The 16,746-nt window shown below is 44.0% G+C and overlaps 1 protein-coding gene and 1 non-coding gene across 2 annotated transcripts; both read right to left on the reverse strand.

Annotated features, from left to right (window-relative positions):
• Positions 1-768: 768 nt before the first annotated feature.
• On the reverse strand, positions 769-959 carry LOC117802137. Its single transcript, XR_004625187.1, has one exon. It is a non-coding gene; the product is annotated as a U2 spliceosomal RNA (small nuclear RNA).
• A 1,075-nt stretch (positions 960-2,034) lies between these two features.
• On the reverse strand, positions 2,035-16,435 carry LOC105239457. Its single transcript, XM_034660009.1, has 4 exons — positions 16,353-16,435; positions 12,284-12,869; positions 6,807-6,933; positions 2,035-6,034 (listed from the first exon to the last, which is right to left on the reverse strand). Exons 1-4 carry the CDS (start codon positions 16,433-16,435, stop codon positions 5,970-5,972), a joined length of 861 nt encoding a protein of 286 aa, XP_034515900.1. The 3' UTR covers positions 2,035-5,969.
• Positions 16,436-16,746: the final 311 nt, after the last annotated feature.

A 16,746-nucleotide genomic window follows, 5' to 3' on the forward strand; every position in this document is an offset into this window, starting at 1 on the left:
TTCTGAGTCGATCTTACCAGGTGCATACAAATTTAGGCATTTTTCATGCTAGTAAATTTTATTTTGTATGTTGTTACAATTTTGTTAATATAACGTCTTATTCATAATAGTAAAAACTTAATAGTTTTAGCAATTTAAGTAGTAAATAAGTCTAGCAAATGATATAAAAAGATTCTTATGAGAAAATATTTTAAGCTTCACTGCATAATATAAAAGTAAATGAAGTAAAATATAAACTATGACAAGAGAGAGAAAAGGGGATGAAGAACAAAGGATGGAGGCCTCAGTGAATGAGGATATCATCCATTCACGTACACTTACGCCACCTAATATGCTTAGATCTTTTCTGGAACTGTTCAAAAGTGTTAGTAAACAGTGGGTGGTGATACAGAAACAATTCTCCACTCATGGAATTAACAGTAAATATTTCCCATAAAAGTGAAGATATAGTTCAGCCACATTTTTGCAATGGTTAAGAATTGTAGGGCATGTCATATATTTGTGACACTGGACATGGGTATTTGGGATCAGACAGTTCGTATGGATGTGAAGCACATTGTATAGGTGTTTGTATTGAAGATCCCCATGAAATAATGTGAAATGGCCTCATATATTTGGTATTATCATTTTGGGGCTCCTTCCCATTGACTGAGATTTGTTCTACAGAAAAGCAGACTTCCTCATAGTCTAAAGAAACTTTCTGGTGGGTTTTTTGTTTTTTGGTTTTTTGGTTTTGTTTTGTTTTTGCCTGCTGAACCTTTAATTAGGCTGGGGTGCACCATTCCCAGAAGTACTGCAATACCAGGTCGATAGATGGAGTGGAAGGAGCAAGCTCCTATTACATCTCCCTGTTCCAGAAATCCATTTAATATATTGTCCTTGGATAAAGGACATATCAGATATTAAACTGATAAGAACAGATACTACACTTTATCTTAGCCAAAAGGCTGAGAAGCGATAGGAAGCTTTATGGTTATCCACACAGTTCTAACCCCTTGATGAGCATAGTGATATCTATGCAAGTCCACTATGATTTCCTAATAGAAGCAAAGAGAAGAGGTATGGGTGGTAAAAGGGAAAACCACCCAAGGAATAAGTGAAGTAAGCTGCAGACTAGGGGTATCCTTTTGAGTGACATCCCAATTTATTAGACAACCTCACATAGGGAAATTTTTAAAAGATTCTATTTATTTATTTGAGAGGGAAAAAGAAAGAGAGAGCCCTCATGCCAAGAGCATGGAGAGGAAGAACCAGACTCCCTGATGATCAGGGAGCCTGATGCAGGGCTCAAGGTGCTGGGATCATGACCTGAGCAGAAAGCAGCCACTTAACCAACTGAGCCACTCAGGTGCCCTGCCCCTAGGGAAAATTTTAATAACCATTTATAGCAGGAGAATGTGTAAGCTTTTGTCTTAATAATCCACAAGCCCGAAATGTCCATTTTGCTTGTTATAGGTATTCTTTCCACATGTTTAGTCTTCCAATACAGATTAGGAAAGAAAAATATAATAGTATTGTGTTTAATTAAAAGGCAAATGAAGTCTGGTCTTCATCTGTTTCTCCATGTTAACTCTTGTTTTGACAGCACAGCAGAGATTAGTGTTATGTCATGATCCTTATTACCTCCTTTGATCACTTCTTTCAACATCCTTCCAACTGTACATGTGACAGAAGTTAGGCATGGAAGCAGGGTCCTGTGTAAGCTTATGCACCCAATAATGGTGCATAATGATAATGGAGCCTCTCTATTTTGAAGGCCTAATGTGTGCCACCACCTGTACTGGGCACCACTGGAAATGTGAAATCTCACAACAATTCTGGAGGACAAGTATAATTACACAATTTTCAAAATGTAACATTAAAATTTAAACACAGTATTCAAGGGGCTCAGTAGCTCAGTTGGTTAAGCGTCTGCCTTCTGCCTTCAGCTCAGGTCATGATCCCAGAGTCCTGGGATCCAGCCTCACCTTGGGCTCCCTGCTCAGCAAGGAGTCTGCTTCTCCCTCTGCCCCTCCCCTGGCTCCTTCTCTCTCTCACTCTTTCTCAAAATAAATAAACAATATCTTTTAAAAAATAAACACAGTACTCAAAAGACTACGTTTTTATGAAAGTAAAGGTATAAGGAACTAGACTAGATTAAGAGTGGGGGGAAGTGTGTCTACAAATGGGCACTAAGAGGTGGTTTTCTTGGGAGAATGGAGTGTTCTGTATTTTGACTGTGGTAGTACAAGTATCATTTTATGAGAACCCACAGAACTATACTCACAATGGCCAGTTTTACTCTTTTAAAACAAATTATTAGAAAACAAAGAAACAAAAATATCTTATGGACTAAAGAGAAATTCAAGGTCACACACACCTTGATTTTTAGGGGAGTAACAGCAGTGCTTTCCACCTCGTAGAGACTTGTGACCCAACAGGCCTTTCTTGGAACTCATCTGAAGTTAGAAAACACTCCAGGGTCACACCTGTCCACACCTCAGTCACATTACCTGAGGGAAGTGAGAGGAATCAGCAATGTGTCTCTAGGTTTACACCATGTTCCTGGGACCAGAACTCTGGAATTCTGTGGCTTCAGATTTAAATAATTCCGGAGCGTTCTCAAGGGGATCCTCGGGGCGGGGGTTGGGGGTGGGCATACACATTCGGTCCTGTCCTGAAGCCATCTGCAACTCAGTTCAGACTACCTGGCATCTCGGGGTCAACAGCACTGAGGCAAATCTTCTGTACTGATATACACTGGAGGGGCTCCAGCATTCATTCCCCAGCAAAAACTCCACACGGCTGCAATGAGAGTCTGCAGGAAAGAGTGCGACCCGGTGACTCACATTCTTTCTCCAGGGCAACGGCTCCCTGATGAACTCAGCACCCTACCGCCAGCCAGGCAACCTCGACTTCGCATCGGTCACAGCCTCAACACCTACCACGTGCGCGACGTACTCAGGAGGACGCGACGCCCACAGCCATGCGCACGCGCACGCACTCACGCCACAGCCATGCGCACGCGCACGCACTCACGCCCACAGCCCCGCGGTCTCCCGCCTCTGATCTCACGGACTAGCCGGGCAGCGTCGCGCATGCGCTGTCAACACCACGGGCTTCCTCGGATCCGAACTCAACAGCTCCAGGTAGAATCTGCAGAACCCTCCCGCTGCACACCGTATTCACCCCCTGACCTCGAGCCACCGCGGATCCCGCGTCCTCTGGGGAAACGTAGTTTAGAGTAAGAGCCTCCTCAGACACAATCATCCCGCTGCCCAGAGTGTTCCCAACATGCAGCGCGGTTGGCTCCTGGGTCCCAGAAGTCTTCGCTTGCAGCCGGGAAACCGGATGCCCGAGATTGAGAGACCTTGGCTTTCACCCGCGGGATGCGGTGAGTACGCTGGGCTGCGACCTCGGGCAGGAGACGCCGCAGGGTCGGTGGCGGGAGCCGGCCCTGGGAGACCAGGGCGGGAATGCGAACCCTAGGGGAGCGCGGCAGAGAACCCTGTGGCTGAGCGGGAGTGCGAAGGGCAGCCACTCGCCGCTGGGCATGTGGGGGAAAGCGGAGGAACGAAGGAGGACACCCCCTCCAGATGTCAGGGGGTGAGGAGCCCTCTCCCAGCAGAAACCTACAGCACAGCGAGGCCCTAGAGGCTGTTTGCTCTTGACTGTGGGGGTCGCCGGCTCTTGGGTAGCAGAGGCTGACGACACACCACCCGCCGCAAATCATGGAGTCAAACTAGGGTAGGGGCAGGCAGGCTTTCTGCACAGTGAGGCTTCTGCGTGTGATCGCCTCTTTCCAACAGGTCAGCCAAAGGTTCCTTTGGGGGCCAACGGAACCCTATACTGTTTGGTATGAGGAACGTAACCCTTCACTCTGGGCAGATCAAATGGATGTGATCCCCTGGGTATGTTGGGATAAATTGTGAAAGCCCCCAGGGGAAGGTGTGTGTGACTGTGTGAACCTGGCGTTGCAGTAAGCATTTAGGTTTTGAACTGGGTGCTGTTGATTTAGCAGTCATCAGGACAGAGGGATTATCTATTCCCACTTGGAGCTGAAATTCTAAGGAAACAGAAGTGAAATATAAGGTGTATGGGACGGTGATAAGTTCCAAAGGGAAAAAGAAAGCCAGGGAAGGGTGCAAAGGGTCTGGGCTGTGTTGATGCCTCTTGGAGGTCAGTTAGTGTCCGTTATTTCTGAGAGTGTGTGTAACTTTATCGCAGGTTTCAAAGTCTAGGTGATTGGGGCGCCTGGGTGGCACAGCGGTTAAGCATCTGCCTTCGGCTCAGGGCGTGATCCCGGCGTTCTGGGATCGAGCCCCACATCAGGCTCCTCCGCTATGAGCCTGCTTCTTCCTCTCCCACTCCCCCTGCTTGTGTTCCCTCTCTAGCTGACTGTCTGTCTCTGTCAAATAAATAAATAAAATCTTTAAAAAAAAAAAAAGTCTAGGTGATTGCGTCTGTCTCGGGGGCCACGTGGGTTATGGCTGGGATTGACTGTGTGGCAGAGTTGTGTTCAGGCAAGAGTGTCTGAGTCTCCTGCATTACTGTATGAAGACAGTTCTTTCTCACTGTGTATGTTTCGCATTCTGTGTGCAATAACCTAATGTTGGCCATTTGGATTTCTTCTTTGGAAAAGGTGTCTATCAGTTCTCCCCATTTTTAAATTAGATTGTTTCTTACTCTCTTGAGTTGTGTGAGTTCTTTATCAGATACAGGACTTGCAATTATTTTCTCCCATTCTGTGGTTGCCTTTTCATTTTGTTGATGGAGAAAAGTTTGTGGTAATTAAAATTGCAACTGTCTTACCACCTAACACCCTAAATTAGGATGGCTACTTTAAGAAACCCAGAAAATAACAAGTGAAGATGTGAAGAAATTGTAAGTCTTGTGCACTGTGTGTAGGAATGTAATGTGCGGTTGCTAAGGAAACTAGTATGGCCGTCCTCAAAATATTAAAAATATAATTACCATATGATCCACTAATTGTACTTCTGAGTATATACCCAGAAGAATTGAAAGCAGGGACTAAGAGACATATTTGTACATCCATGCTCGTAGCAGCATTATTGAGAATAGCTAAAGAATGGAAGCCACCCAGGTGTCCATCAATGGATGGACGGATAAATGAAATGTTGTGTATATATACAATTGAATATTATTCAGCCTTAAGGAAGGAAATTCTAATACTTGCTACAAAACGGATGGGTCTTGAAAACATTATGTTAAGTGAAATAAGCCAGACACAAAAAGACTGATGCATGGTGGTTGCCAGTGGTGGGGTGGTGATGGGGGGCACTGGGGGGTTCTTCTAAAATGGGTGTAGAGTCTCAGTTTTGCAAGATGAAAACAGGTCCAGAGGTGAATGGTGCTGATGGTTGCATAACAACGTGAACGTACTTGGTGACCCTGAACTGCACCCTTAAAAATGGTTACGATCGTATATTTTATGTTGTATATTTTACCACAATTTAAAAAATATATAAGTATCTCAATTTAAGACCCAAATTCATGCTTCATACAATAATAATATCCTCTGGAATGAAGGAAAGGGCATGTCATCTTATGCTAGAGTATTTGTTATCTGCTGCTGCGAAAGATCACTTCAAAACCTACAGATCAAAACAGACATTTATTTTGCTAACAAATCTGCTATTTGACCAGGACTGGGTATTGACATATCTGCTCCACTCCACCATCACAGCAGAACCAGTTGGAGTGTCCTTTTGGCCAACTACTTTTTACAGTTCCTACCATCTCCTTTTTTCCTGGAGATCATAGGGAACTTTACAGCAAATAGCACTGTTGACACATAAAACATTACAGTATCAATTTTTATCCCTTTTAGCAAAAGTGCCCTTTTTAGTTCACCATCAGTAAATCTGGTCTTTATCCATTCTGAAAGAAAATCAAAATCAAGTCATAAGAGACAAGGTTATTATCTTCGGTTGGACTCTGGAAATCACTATTCATTGTCTTTTCCTACCTTATAAAACAGTTTCTTTAGTTTCATGTTCTGGGGTGTGTGGATATGCGTTATCAGTAGTCATTACTAGATGGTAGAGAGAGCATCAGTCAGATTTCAATAGAAGATTGAGCCAGTTCAGGTATATCCAGACAGCATATATTTTTGGAGGCTTTAGGATGCCGCTTAGGCCAAGGCTGCTGCTGAGGCACCTCCCCCTTGCACACAGGAGGGACTTGTGAGCCCCTACAAAAGCCTCTACCTATGACCTTTGGGTTCTGCCAGATGGCCGCTAGTGTACCTAATGCTTCTGTGGACAACAGGCTACCATTTTTGTGCTTCGGGATCACAGCAGTTTCCCCATTTTTACATCCCTTTCTGTATATGGACCTGAGCCAAGCCAACTTGGTGGCTTCATTCCCTTTTTCTGAGAGCATTCCTAGCCATAAACATGGGTCTGCTAGGTCATGTGTTTACCTCTGTCCCTTAGGAATTTTATATGGAAGTGAAATATATGTAAATTGCCATATCGTGCACTACATATAACTTCTTTCCAAACAAACTGAAGATAAATGTGAAAACTTAAACAATTGAAGAAGAAACCACAAGAAATGTAATGTTTGTTCCTCTTAAGGCACAGAGTTATAATCCTTACAGAGGCTAAAAACATTTAGGAGAGAAAGTAGCAGGTTCAAATATGTACATTAGAAAGTTATTAGGCTATATGCTCTAGTAATGTGACCGTGTCTGTCTTCCTTAGCAATAAAGTCCCATTGTTCAGCTCAAGTTTTGGAACAAGCTCAAAGCTTGCAGGTGCTTATATTCTAGAGAGTAAATGAAGGGGTGGAGCCATGCTTACCCAGGGAGGCCAGGTTCCTGCAGGTCTCCAGCATCACATCTCTGTACAGCCTCCTCTGACCACCGTCCAGCAAAGCCCACTCCTCCGGGGTGAAGTCCACAGCCACGTCCACAAAGACCACTGCCTCCTGAAACATCCCATAGATTCTGGTTCAACAAGGTACCATTCTCCACCGGTGTGTGCAGGAGGAAGGGAGAGGTTAACTGGGGAACCAAGACTTGATTCACAGCAAGTTCACACATAGTTCTGTGGCCTCCCATCTACTCTCGGGCTTTGTCATTCTGTCTCCTCCCCTGTATTAAGCACTTGCACCCTCAGGGATGCCAGCTGGCCTTATAGATTTAATAGAATCTCTAATCTCATCCTGCCACAGTTTGTGACTATTTTCACTCTTCCCCTCCATCTGAAGAGTCCAGAACAGTCCACAGTATATCAGAGATATGAAAGAAATACTACACAAATAAAACAAGGACTTCTTGTCTTTCTTCACTGTCCTCTACAGGTCTCAGCACTAACATCGGACCTAGATGAGGTTTTAATGAGTGGAAACATGTCAAGGGCCTGGGACCATTTCCTGCTTTTCTGTTCACTAACCATTTGATTCCTAAGGAGCCTGGTTATGCCCAACCTTCAACCCAGGCCCTGAATAGATATATTTCCTTGAACTCCAATGCACTATAAACTGGCAGGTCCACCTAGTGGAATAATATTCTTTATGAGAGGCATTAATATTTATCTGTCTCCTGTTTTTCTATGAAACAGCAATCCTTCCTTTCCTACATCCTCTCTAGGAGACAGGCAGTGTATCGACAAACTGGAGCTAGGCAGGAGTTCAGCCCTCACCACAGGGCCTGCATTCATGGCCTGGGTGCTGATAACCACCAGCTCTGGGTGATGGCTCTCCCTCAACACACAGACTGACATCCCAAGATGCCAGAGCAGCCTTGTCTGTCCCAGAAAAGTGTGCCCTGGTTCTTTCTGCCTGTGAAGAGGCAGTTATGAGTTCATTGTAGAAGTGAATTAACTGAAGTCCAGAAGGGTTTGCCTGTGAATTTACTGAGATCATAAAATTCATAAAGTATCAGGCAGCACCTTCCTCCAGAACACGGATTCCCACTGTCTGAAAATCCAGAGGCACTGGCTTATACACCAGCCTCTTGGGTCTCTCCACATAACAAGCATTCCACACCTTTGGCATGCTGAAAGGATAACTGCCCAGCCCCGGGACATGGATTCCGCTGGCCTGCAGGATCCCCAGAAAGCCTGGCCTTTGAGAAAGTGCATCATTTCACTGCTTCCGCAGGCACAGGTGCGCAGCAAAACCAGAAGGGTCAGCACACTGCTATCTAGTGTTGCACAACAGATTTTTATCCACAGACAAAATCAACTCTTCCACTGCCGTGTGTCAGGTGATATTTTGTTTGTTTGTTTGTTTTTAAAGATTTTATTTATTTGACAGAGAGAGACAGCCAGCAAGAGAGGGAACACAAGCAGGGGGAGTGGGAGAGGAAGAAGCAGGCTCCCAGCAGAGGAGCCTGATGCGGGGCTCGATCCCAGAACGCCGGGATCACGCCCAGAGCCAAAGGCAGACGCTTAACGACTGAGCCACCCAGGCGCCCCATGTGTCAGGTGATATTTTAAAGCCATCAAGGCAACAGTAACAATACTATGTACTACTGAGCATCCCTGATGTGTGAAATACTTTATACAGAGATTTCCAACCATTCGCGTATTTGTTTCTCATAAAAATCTCCCAAGTAGGTATCATTATAATCAGTATATAACAAGGGAAAGCTAAAAGGACAGTCGGTAACACACTCAGTGTTACCCAGTTTGAATGTCATAAGTCTGGTTGCCTTGAAAGCCTAAAGTCCTAGTAGCTGCATTTCTGTACATACATGTACCGTACGATATGATTATGGCTGTTACTCAGCAGAGGTCAGCAAGCTGTATATAAAGGTCAGATAGTACGTCATTTAGGCTTTTCCAGCCACTTGGTTTCTGTTGCAACATGCTCAGCTATGCCTTTGTAGCACAAAGGTCGCTACAGACAACAAGTAAAGGAATGGCTGTGGCTGTGTGCCAATAAAACTTTATTTATAAAATAAGCGGCAGGCTGGATTTGGCCTGTGGTCTGCCAGCCCCTGATCTAGAGCGGTGCCGTCAGACAGGAAGACAATACAGTGTATCTAAATTTGAATTTTCCTGTAATCACCTTATAAAAAGATGTGCTGAAATTTATTTTAATTATATATATTTAAAGATTTTATTTATTTATTTGAGACAGTGCAAGAGAGAGAGATCATGGGGGGGGGCAGAAGGAGAAGCAGATTCCCCGCTGAGCAGGGAGCCCGGTGTGGGGCTTGATCCCAGAGCTGAAGGCAGATGCTTAACCAGCTGAGCCTCACAGGCGTCCCAGGAGAGTTGCTTCTCTATACACCTGTAACGCTGATTCACTCACATGCTGACAATCTGTTCAGGCGGTAATTCCTACTGCGTGCAGCTACAGAGATACAGTGCTTTAAAGAAAGAGGAAAATTCTGAACCACTTGTGTCTTAAATTCTCATGGGGGAGGTAATAAGGAAATCTATAATCTAGGTGAAGGGTAAGTGCTGTGAATAAAATACAGACAGTGAAGCCATATGGAATGAGAGGGTGAGCAAATCAGACTGGAGCAGGGTAAACGCAAAACACTAAAAGTAACAGATCCATAAATCCAGAGAACAAACTGATGGGTGCCAGAGAGGAAGGGGTAGGAAGATGGGCAAAATGGGTGAAGAGGCGTGGGAGGTACAGGCTTCCGGAATAACTCATGGGGTTAGAAGGTACAGCGTGGAAATACCGTCACTGGTATTGTAATAGCTTCATATGGTGATAGATGGTGGCTACACTTGTGAACGTAACCTCACGCACAGCATAACGTACAGACTTGTAGAATCACTACGTGGTAAACCTGAAATTCACGTAACATTGTGTGTCAATTATACTTCAAGAAAACCCATGGGGCGCCTGGGTGGCTCAGATGCTTAAGGGTCTGCCTTCCGCTCAGGTCATGATCTCCAGGTCCTGGGATCAGCAGGGAGTCTGCCTCTCTCCTCCCTCTCCCTCTGCCCCTCCCCCCACTCGTTCTCTCTCTCTCTCAAATAAATACAATCTTTGAAAAACAACAACGGGTGCCTGGGTGGCTCAGTCGGTTAAGCGTCTTGCCTTTGGCTCAGGCCGCGATCCCCGGGTCCTGGGATCAGGCCCCACGTTAGGCTCCCTGCTCAGTGAGAAGTCTCCCCGCCCCCCACCTTGTGCTCTCTCTCTTTGCTCACTGTCTCTCTCAAATAAATAAATAAAAATCTTTAAAAACAACAACAACAAAACAAACCCCCCCCCCAAACAGTAAAATAACCATGTGAGTAACACTGGAAATGGATACCTTGGCTTGTTTTGGCTTGATTTATTGTTAAATACCACTGCATTTTTCAACTCTTAAGAATTAGAAGCTGAATGTCACAATTTCACAAGGTCTCAAGAAAGATCACAAGTGCTGGTCAACTTCACCATGTCCCAGTGGAGAGACACTGGAATCAGAAATCTGGTCCAAGGAGGCACTGGAATCAAAGTGTCCTGAGCCAAGAGCAGAAAGACCATCTGTATCAATGGGCTACAGATGAGCTTCTGGGTTTGAAAAAAAGAGCAGCTGCATAAAAGAAGAAAGAGTAGAAAGAAATGTGAAGGGCAAAATTAACGATATAAAAAGGAGGCTAAAAATATATATCTCCTGAAAATGAATCAAACTGACAAACCTCTGACAATTTTCTTCACGAAAAACAAAGCATGGGCAAATAAAGTTATGAATGAAAACGCAGGCACAGGTAGGAATGTTCTAGGGATTAAATACAAGAAGAGGGGAATGATCTAACATTTTAAAATTATGAGTACTTCCAGGGGCACCTGCGTGGCTCAGCTGGTTAAGCACCCAACTCTTGATTTTGGCTCCGGTCATGATCTCAGGGTTATGAGATCGAGCCCCATGTCGGGCTCCATGCTCAGTCAGAGTCTGTTTGTCCCTCTCTCTCTGATCCTCCCGCTCACAGGCGCACTCTCTCTCCCTCAAATAAGTAAGTGAATAAATGAATAAAATCTTTAAAAATAAATAAAATTCTGAGTACTTCCATAGAATTCAGTTGTTGAAAGTTTAAAGTAGCTTAAAGAAAATAAAAGAGTGTTTTAAAATGTTTACACAAAGAAAACAAAAATCCCAAACTGTTTTACAGGCCAGCTGTACTAAATACTAAAGGGGTTAATAATTCTACGTGTAGAAAATAATTCCTTTTTCAGAGATATGCCAACAGCAGAGCAATATAACTAGGGGGGAAAAGTTAAATATAACAAATATAAGTGCAAAAGTCTATTAAAAAAAATTCCACACGTTACTGCCCTCCATAGAGTAATAAATAATGTGCATAATAAATACACCTAAGCTCCAAACTCGTTTTATTTCAGGAAATGCAAGATGTCTAAAAACTGATCCAAAAATTAGTACATTTTACTCAATTAATAGAAAATATAGAAAAATCAAAATTCATGTCCTTACATCCTAAGCAATGAGTGATATAATACTTACTAATGTATAGCAATATTTAATACCCTGAAACTAGAAGGCACGTGGCTAATCGTGGGAGATGGTGCATGAAAACAGCGACTGCAATGCTGAGTGAAAACTGTGAAGTAAAACCAGTTCCCTTGTCAAGAGTGCAAAGCACTCGGGTTCCCCCCCTCGCTGGCTGTCTCTATCTCTGTCAAATAAATAAATAAAATCTTTAAAAAAAAAAAAAAAGGCAAGGCACTGACACAGTGTCCTGTTGTACAGGGAACTGGAGGTCCTGGTCAATCAGTAAAGAACAAGAAATGAAAGGCGAGATGATAGGAGAAGAAAAAGACTGAAATACCATTACGTGCAGGGAAGATATTGCATATAAAGATTCAAATAATTTACAGATGGTTAATAATTAAAATCTCTACCTGCACTTAACAGAGACACTGGTTAATCGAGTAATACTCAAACATGAATTTACTTCTATGTACCAGTAACAGTATTTTAATAGATAGCATCTAAATCAGCACCAATACTGAATGCAGAGTAATAAACCGAACCGAGGTTTTACTTTTCAGTCCAAACACATACCAAGTCCATGGATCGGAAAGCTCAGTACGCGAGGATGTAAAGACGACCTCGAGTTCATCTACAGATTCGATGTGATCCCGACTCATTGTCCTTGAACTTCAAGTGCTGACCCTAATCCTAGCTTTCTACATTGGAGAAACTCAGTCCCACGGACACCAGAATCCATCTCATGAAACGTCTCTTAGGTACGTACTGTGTGCCAGACCCTCTCTCCGTGTCTCTGGTACCCGGACGCGAAGTAAAGGACCTGACAGGACGCCCGACCCCACCCCCGGCCCGGGGCGGACCCTCGATCAGTACCCCGGGGGGCGGAGACACCCGGGACCGCGGCCGCCGCCAGCCGGTTCGAGTCAGCCCCTCTGGATCTCGGCCCGGGCCGGCGCACTCACCATCCCGCGGCCCCGCTCCCGGCTCCCGGTCCCTCTCCCCGCGCCTCCGCGACTCAGGCAGGTGAGGGCCAGGCGCACCGGACATCTGGGGCCGCGCCGGGCAGGTGCCCAGGGGCCCGCCGCGGGAGGAGAGCGACGTCCCAAGCGAGGGCGATCGGACAGTGCTGATTGGACAGTGCTCCGGGCACACCCTCTTCCACGGCTCCTGATTCGACACTGCTCTAGGTCCCAGTGCCTGTGATTGGGCAATTTTCCTGTGTGCACCGCCCCAGTCTGAGTGACGGGCGGGGGCGGAGGTCACGTGGCCAGGCCGGGCGGAAACGCCTTTCTGCCTCTGAGCCCTAATCCTGCGTGGCGTGATCTCCGGGATGCGCGCTCCGAGCAGAATCAGCTCGCAGTGCGGCGCGCCTGGCGTCTCTCCGCAGCGCGGCACTCCGCCTGCGTCGTCCTCCTGGGCCGGGAAGTCCCGACTCAAGTCCCCGCGGAGCGCCCCTTGCCTGCAGCCCGACAGGACAGGAGTTGATTCTTAAAAATGTGTATTAAGTGCACTTAAAGCATCTTAACTCTGATAGGCTGCTTTAAGATTTCATTTCTGTCGTTTTAATGTGTGATCAGGGCTTTTCCTGCGAGTGTTCCATTTATATTCTTTGTCCTTCCCTCGGTGATTTTCTGGACAGTCTGTGTCCGCAGCAACTCGGTTCTCAAGCCTCTGCATCCATAGGGATGATCAATTTACACAGTAGGACAGAAGCAGGTGTGGTGGTTAGAGGTGATAGCTTTGCTTTCTTGAGGAAACTAAAGAGAAAACAACTAAAACCGTGAGAGCTGATGAAAGAGTCAATTTAGTAGATACCATTAAATATTTACAATATATGATATACTATTGGACTAAAATTGCATTTTCATGATACATACGCACACACACATGCATGTATGTATGTATAAAATATTGAGGAATAGGCTTAACACCACGTGCAGGATCTGTGTAAGAACAATTCCAAGTGTTCCTGGTGAGGTGACAGAGGTGTCATTTTCACGGTACATAAGCAACTCTGTGGGATTGAAGACTTCTCAATGCAAAGACGCACACAGCCATAACATTTAGAGAAATTTCCAACGAAATCTTCATCAGGAACTTCTCTGTGCCTCATAATAAATTAATTCTAAAAGAATCTCTGAAAAGTAGTGCAAGGAGTAGCTAGGCAACTATTGCAAATGAAGAATGAAGAGTTTTCTGATCAGATGTACCAATTAAAATAATGAATGAGTACAAATAATTGAAATGGCCTATTGCCATTATAAGAAGGGACCAGTAGTTCCCAAGCAGCGCTGATTTTGCGCCTCGGGGATATATGGAAATATCTGGAGGTCTTTTTGGTTCACTGCTGGGGATGTGAAGAGGGCGTGATAAACGCATCTAGTAAGGAGACACCAGGGACGCTGTGAACATCTTAAAATACACAGGATCAGCCCCCCAGAAGAATTATTTGACCCAAAATGCGAATAATGTCAATGTTGAGAAATTCTGCAACAGACGGCCCTTGGAAATGTATAAACAGATGCAAGAATATAATAAAATATATAATTTAGGGGCGCCTGGATGGCTCAGTTGGTTAAGTGTCTGCCTGTGGCTCAGGTCATGATCCCAGGGTCCTGGAATCTAGTGCACATTGGGCTCCTTGCTCAGCATGGAGTCTTTTTCTCCCTCTGCCTGCTGCTCCCCCTGCTTGTTCTCTTTCTCTGCAAATAAATGAATAAAATATTTAAAAAATGTAAAAAATATATAATTTATGGCAAGAGATGTTTCAACCTATAGCCCTCTCTTCTAGCGCAACCAAGTAAGTTCCAGATGGACTAAAAATTTAGACATAAGAAAACAAAAATCCTAAAAGAAAACATCAGTATTTCTACATACTTAGGAAGTGAAATTTATGACATCCAAAAAATATAAATAAAATGATTATTTGAAAAATAAAAAGTTAAAATGTCTAATAGTAGAAGATGAAAGAAATGCCAACTGGGAAATTTTTAAATTATATTATAGTAAAAAAGGACACTATCATTAATATTTTTAAGAGCTCTTCTAAATCAAATGCAGAATGTAGAAATCCAATAAAATGTGCAAAGGCTATGCACAGAAAGTTAGAAAAATTATAAATTACAAATGCCTAATAAAAATGTGAGAATAGGTTAGTTCCTCGGGCCCAGAATGGATCATGGGAATAGGTGGACATATTAACTAGCAAAATAGCAGTTTTGATTTCCTAACTCATTCCTTCAGGCTTATTACAGGGCGAAGGTCAAAGGGATGCTTCCACAATTGCTCCTTAAGATTGAAAAGCTGAAGCGGCACCTCATTCACGGAGGGGCTGCAGATATTAGTACTGCCATCCACATACTCAGAGATGCAGGTTGGTGTATTTATCACAGCTGTGTCTCAAATGCGGCATCTCTGCTGGTGCAGGTGAACCAGCTCCTGGCGTCTGACAGGTGGCATTTGGGTTAGCAAATGCTTTCTGCCCATTCCGCTAGCAGATACAGTCAGGATCAGCTTCCCTTTATCTGGCAGGCACTTCACTGCCCTTGTCTGTGTTGTCTTCCTGCTAGATCAACAGTCCTGATCTTTGTCCAGATAGAGTACAGGTAGGTGCGTGTCTGACACTGGGAGTGCAGGGGAAATGCAGGGAAAGTTCGTGAGCCTATTATATTATTGAATTGTTCCATATATCCCATATCCAGTTTGTCCTATGATTAATATTTTATCTTATTTTGGCATATTGGTTACAATTAATGAACAATGTTGACACATAATCATTAACTAAAGTCCATGCTTTATTCATACTTCCTTAGTTTCCACCTGATGTCCTTTTTCTGTCACAGGACCCCATCTAAGACCCCACGTGACATTTAGTCATCATGCCTCCCTAGGTTCCCCTGAGCTATGACAATTTCTCAGACTTTCCTTGTCTTTGATGCCCTCGTTTTGAGGAGGACTGGGCAGGTATCTTGTAGCGTGTCCCTCTGTGGAATACGACTGAAACTGTTCATGATTAGAGTGGGGCTGTGGGGTTTTGGGACGAAGACCATAGAGGTAAAGTTTTAGCCATTTTCATCCCATCGTATCAAGAGTACATGCTACCACCATGACTTATCGCTGTCATTGACCTTGGTCACCTGGCTGAGGTGTATTTGTCAGGTGTCTCCACTGTAAACTTTAAGCCCTTCCATCCTGTACTCCTTAGAGGGAAGTCACGTGGCTTTCACTTAGGAGTGGGGAGTTGTGTTGCATTTCCTTGAGGGCTGAGTATCTTAATAAGTTTTCTTGAATTCTTCTGCATTGGAGTTTTGCCTATTTACCCCCTTTAGGTATTCATGCAATTAGTTATATCAATATGAACTCATGGATATTTATTTTATACGTTGGGTTATAATCCAAAACGTCATTATTTATTTTGTTGCTCAAGGTTTTCCGGCTTTGGTCACGGGGGTGGGGGGGGCTCTTTTGTTTGGCTCACACATCCTTTTGACATGCTTCCAACTTTGTGGGGTTTTTTGTTTTGTTTTGTAGCACTTTTATAATTTCTGGCTGTACATGCTTCTCCAGGTTCTCCTCATCTTGTGTATTTCTAGTCCTAGCCCCAGTCCTAGAATCAATACTTTCTCCAGGGAGCCCTGGCTCTATTGGAGAATGGTTTGAGAAACCAAGATCTGGGCACTGGGTGTGCTCATGGCTATCTGAGTGCGGTTGGTTCTAGGCTGTCGTAACTTTTTATAATTATATATATTTTGTATCATCTGCTATGTGTCTTCCTCAACCAGAAAGCTATACTTTGCTCTCTTATTAATACTCCCTTTTTGCTATTTAACAGTGTTTGTAATTTTGTTCTGTTGTCTTTGTACTTAATGCCTTTTTAAAGCACTTCGTTCTGTATTTTTTTCTTTATCTTTTTACTATCCAGTTTATCGGGTTGCTTTTGTACGCTTTCATGTCTTCCCATTGCCTAGGCGGCAGTGAGTTCCACTGCTTCCTTTTCTCATCTTTCTTCTCCCGTTTTAGTTGCATTCTTTCTACTTTGTCATGATCCATAACATTTGAACCTACTCTTCCACCCCCTTTCCATCTTTGCTCTATTATTAGATGTATATTTATATTTTTTTAAAACGCTCACCATCAGTGCCTTGGCTGAATTTTCTCAGCTATCACTTGCTTAGATGAAGTTCCTGTGCTAGTGGGTCACAAGAGGGGCCTAAGGGGGCAGATTTCCCTAAGTTCTTGTTTGTCGAAATGCTTTTCACTAGCCTAGGTATTTGAAGGACAGGTTGGGTGGATATCGAATCTTTGGTTCACACTTAGTTTCCTCTAGCTGTTCTTCT

This window comes from Ailuropoda melanoleuca, chromosome 4, assembly GCF_002007445.2.
Source record: "Ailuropoda melanoleuca isolate Jingjing chromosome 4, ASM200744v2, whole genome shotgun sequence".
Taxonomy (NCBI): Eukaryota; Metazoa; Chordata; class Mammalia; order Carnivora; family Ursidae; genus Ailuropoda; species Ailuropoda melanoleuca.

Coding starts and splice junctions, on each gene's coding strand:
- LOC105239457 (XM_034660009.1), bottom strand. CDS start 16,435: ATGCAACTAAAACGGGAGAAGAAAGATGAGAAAAGGAAGCAGTGGAAC. Junction 6,934..12,283: donor GGGTGTCTCCGCCCCCCGGG/GTACTGATCGAG, acceptor GGGATGTTTCAG/GAGGCAGTGGTCTTTGTGGA. Junction 6,035..6,806: donor CAGGAACCTGGCCTCCCTGG/GTAAGCATGGCT, acceptor TCTACCATCTAG/TAATGACTACTGATAACGCA.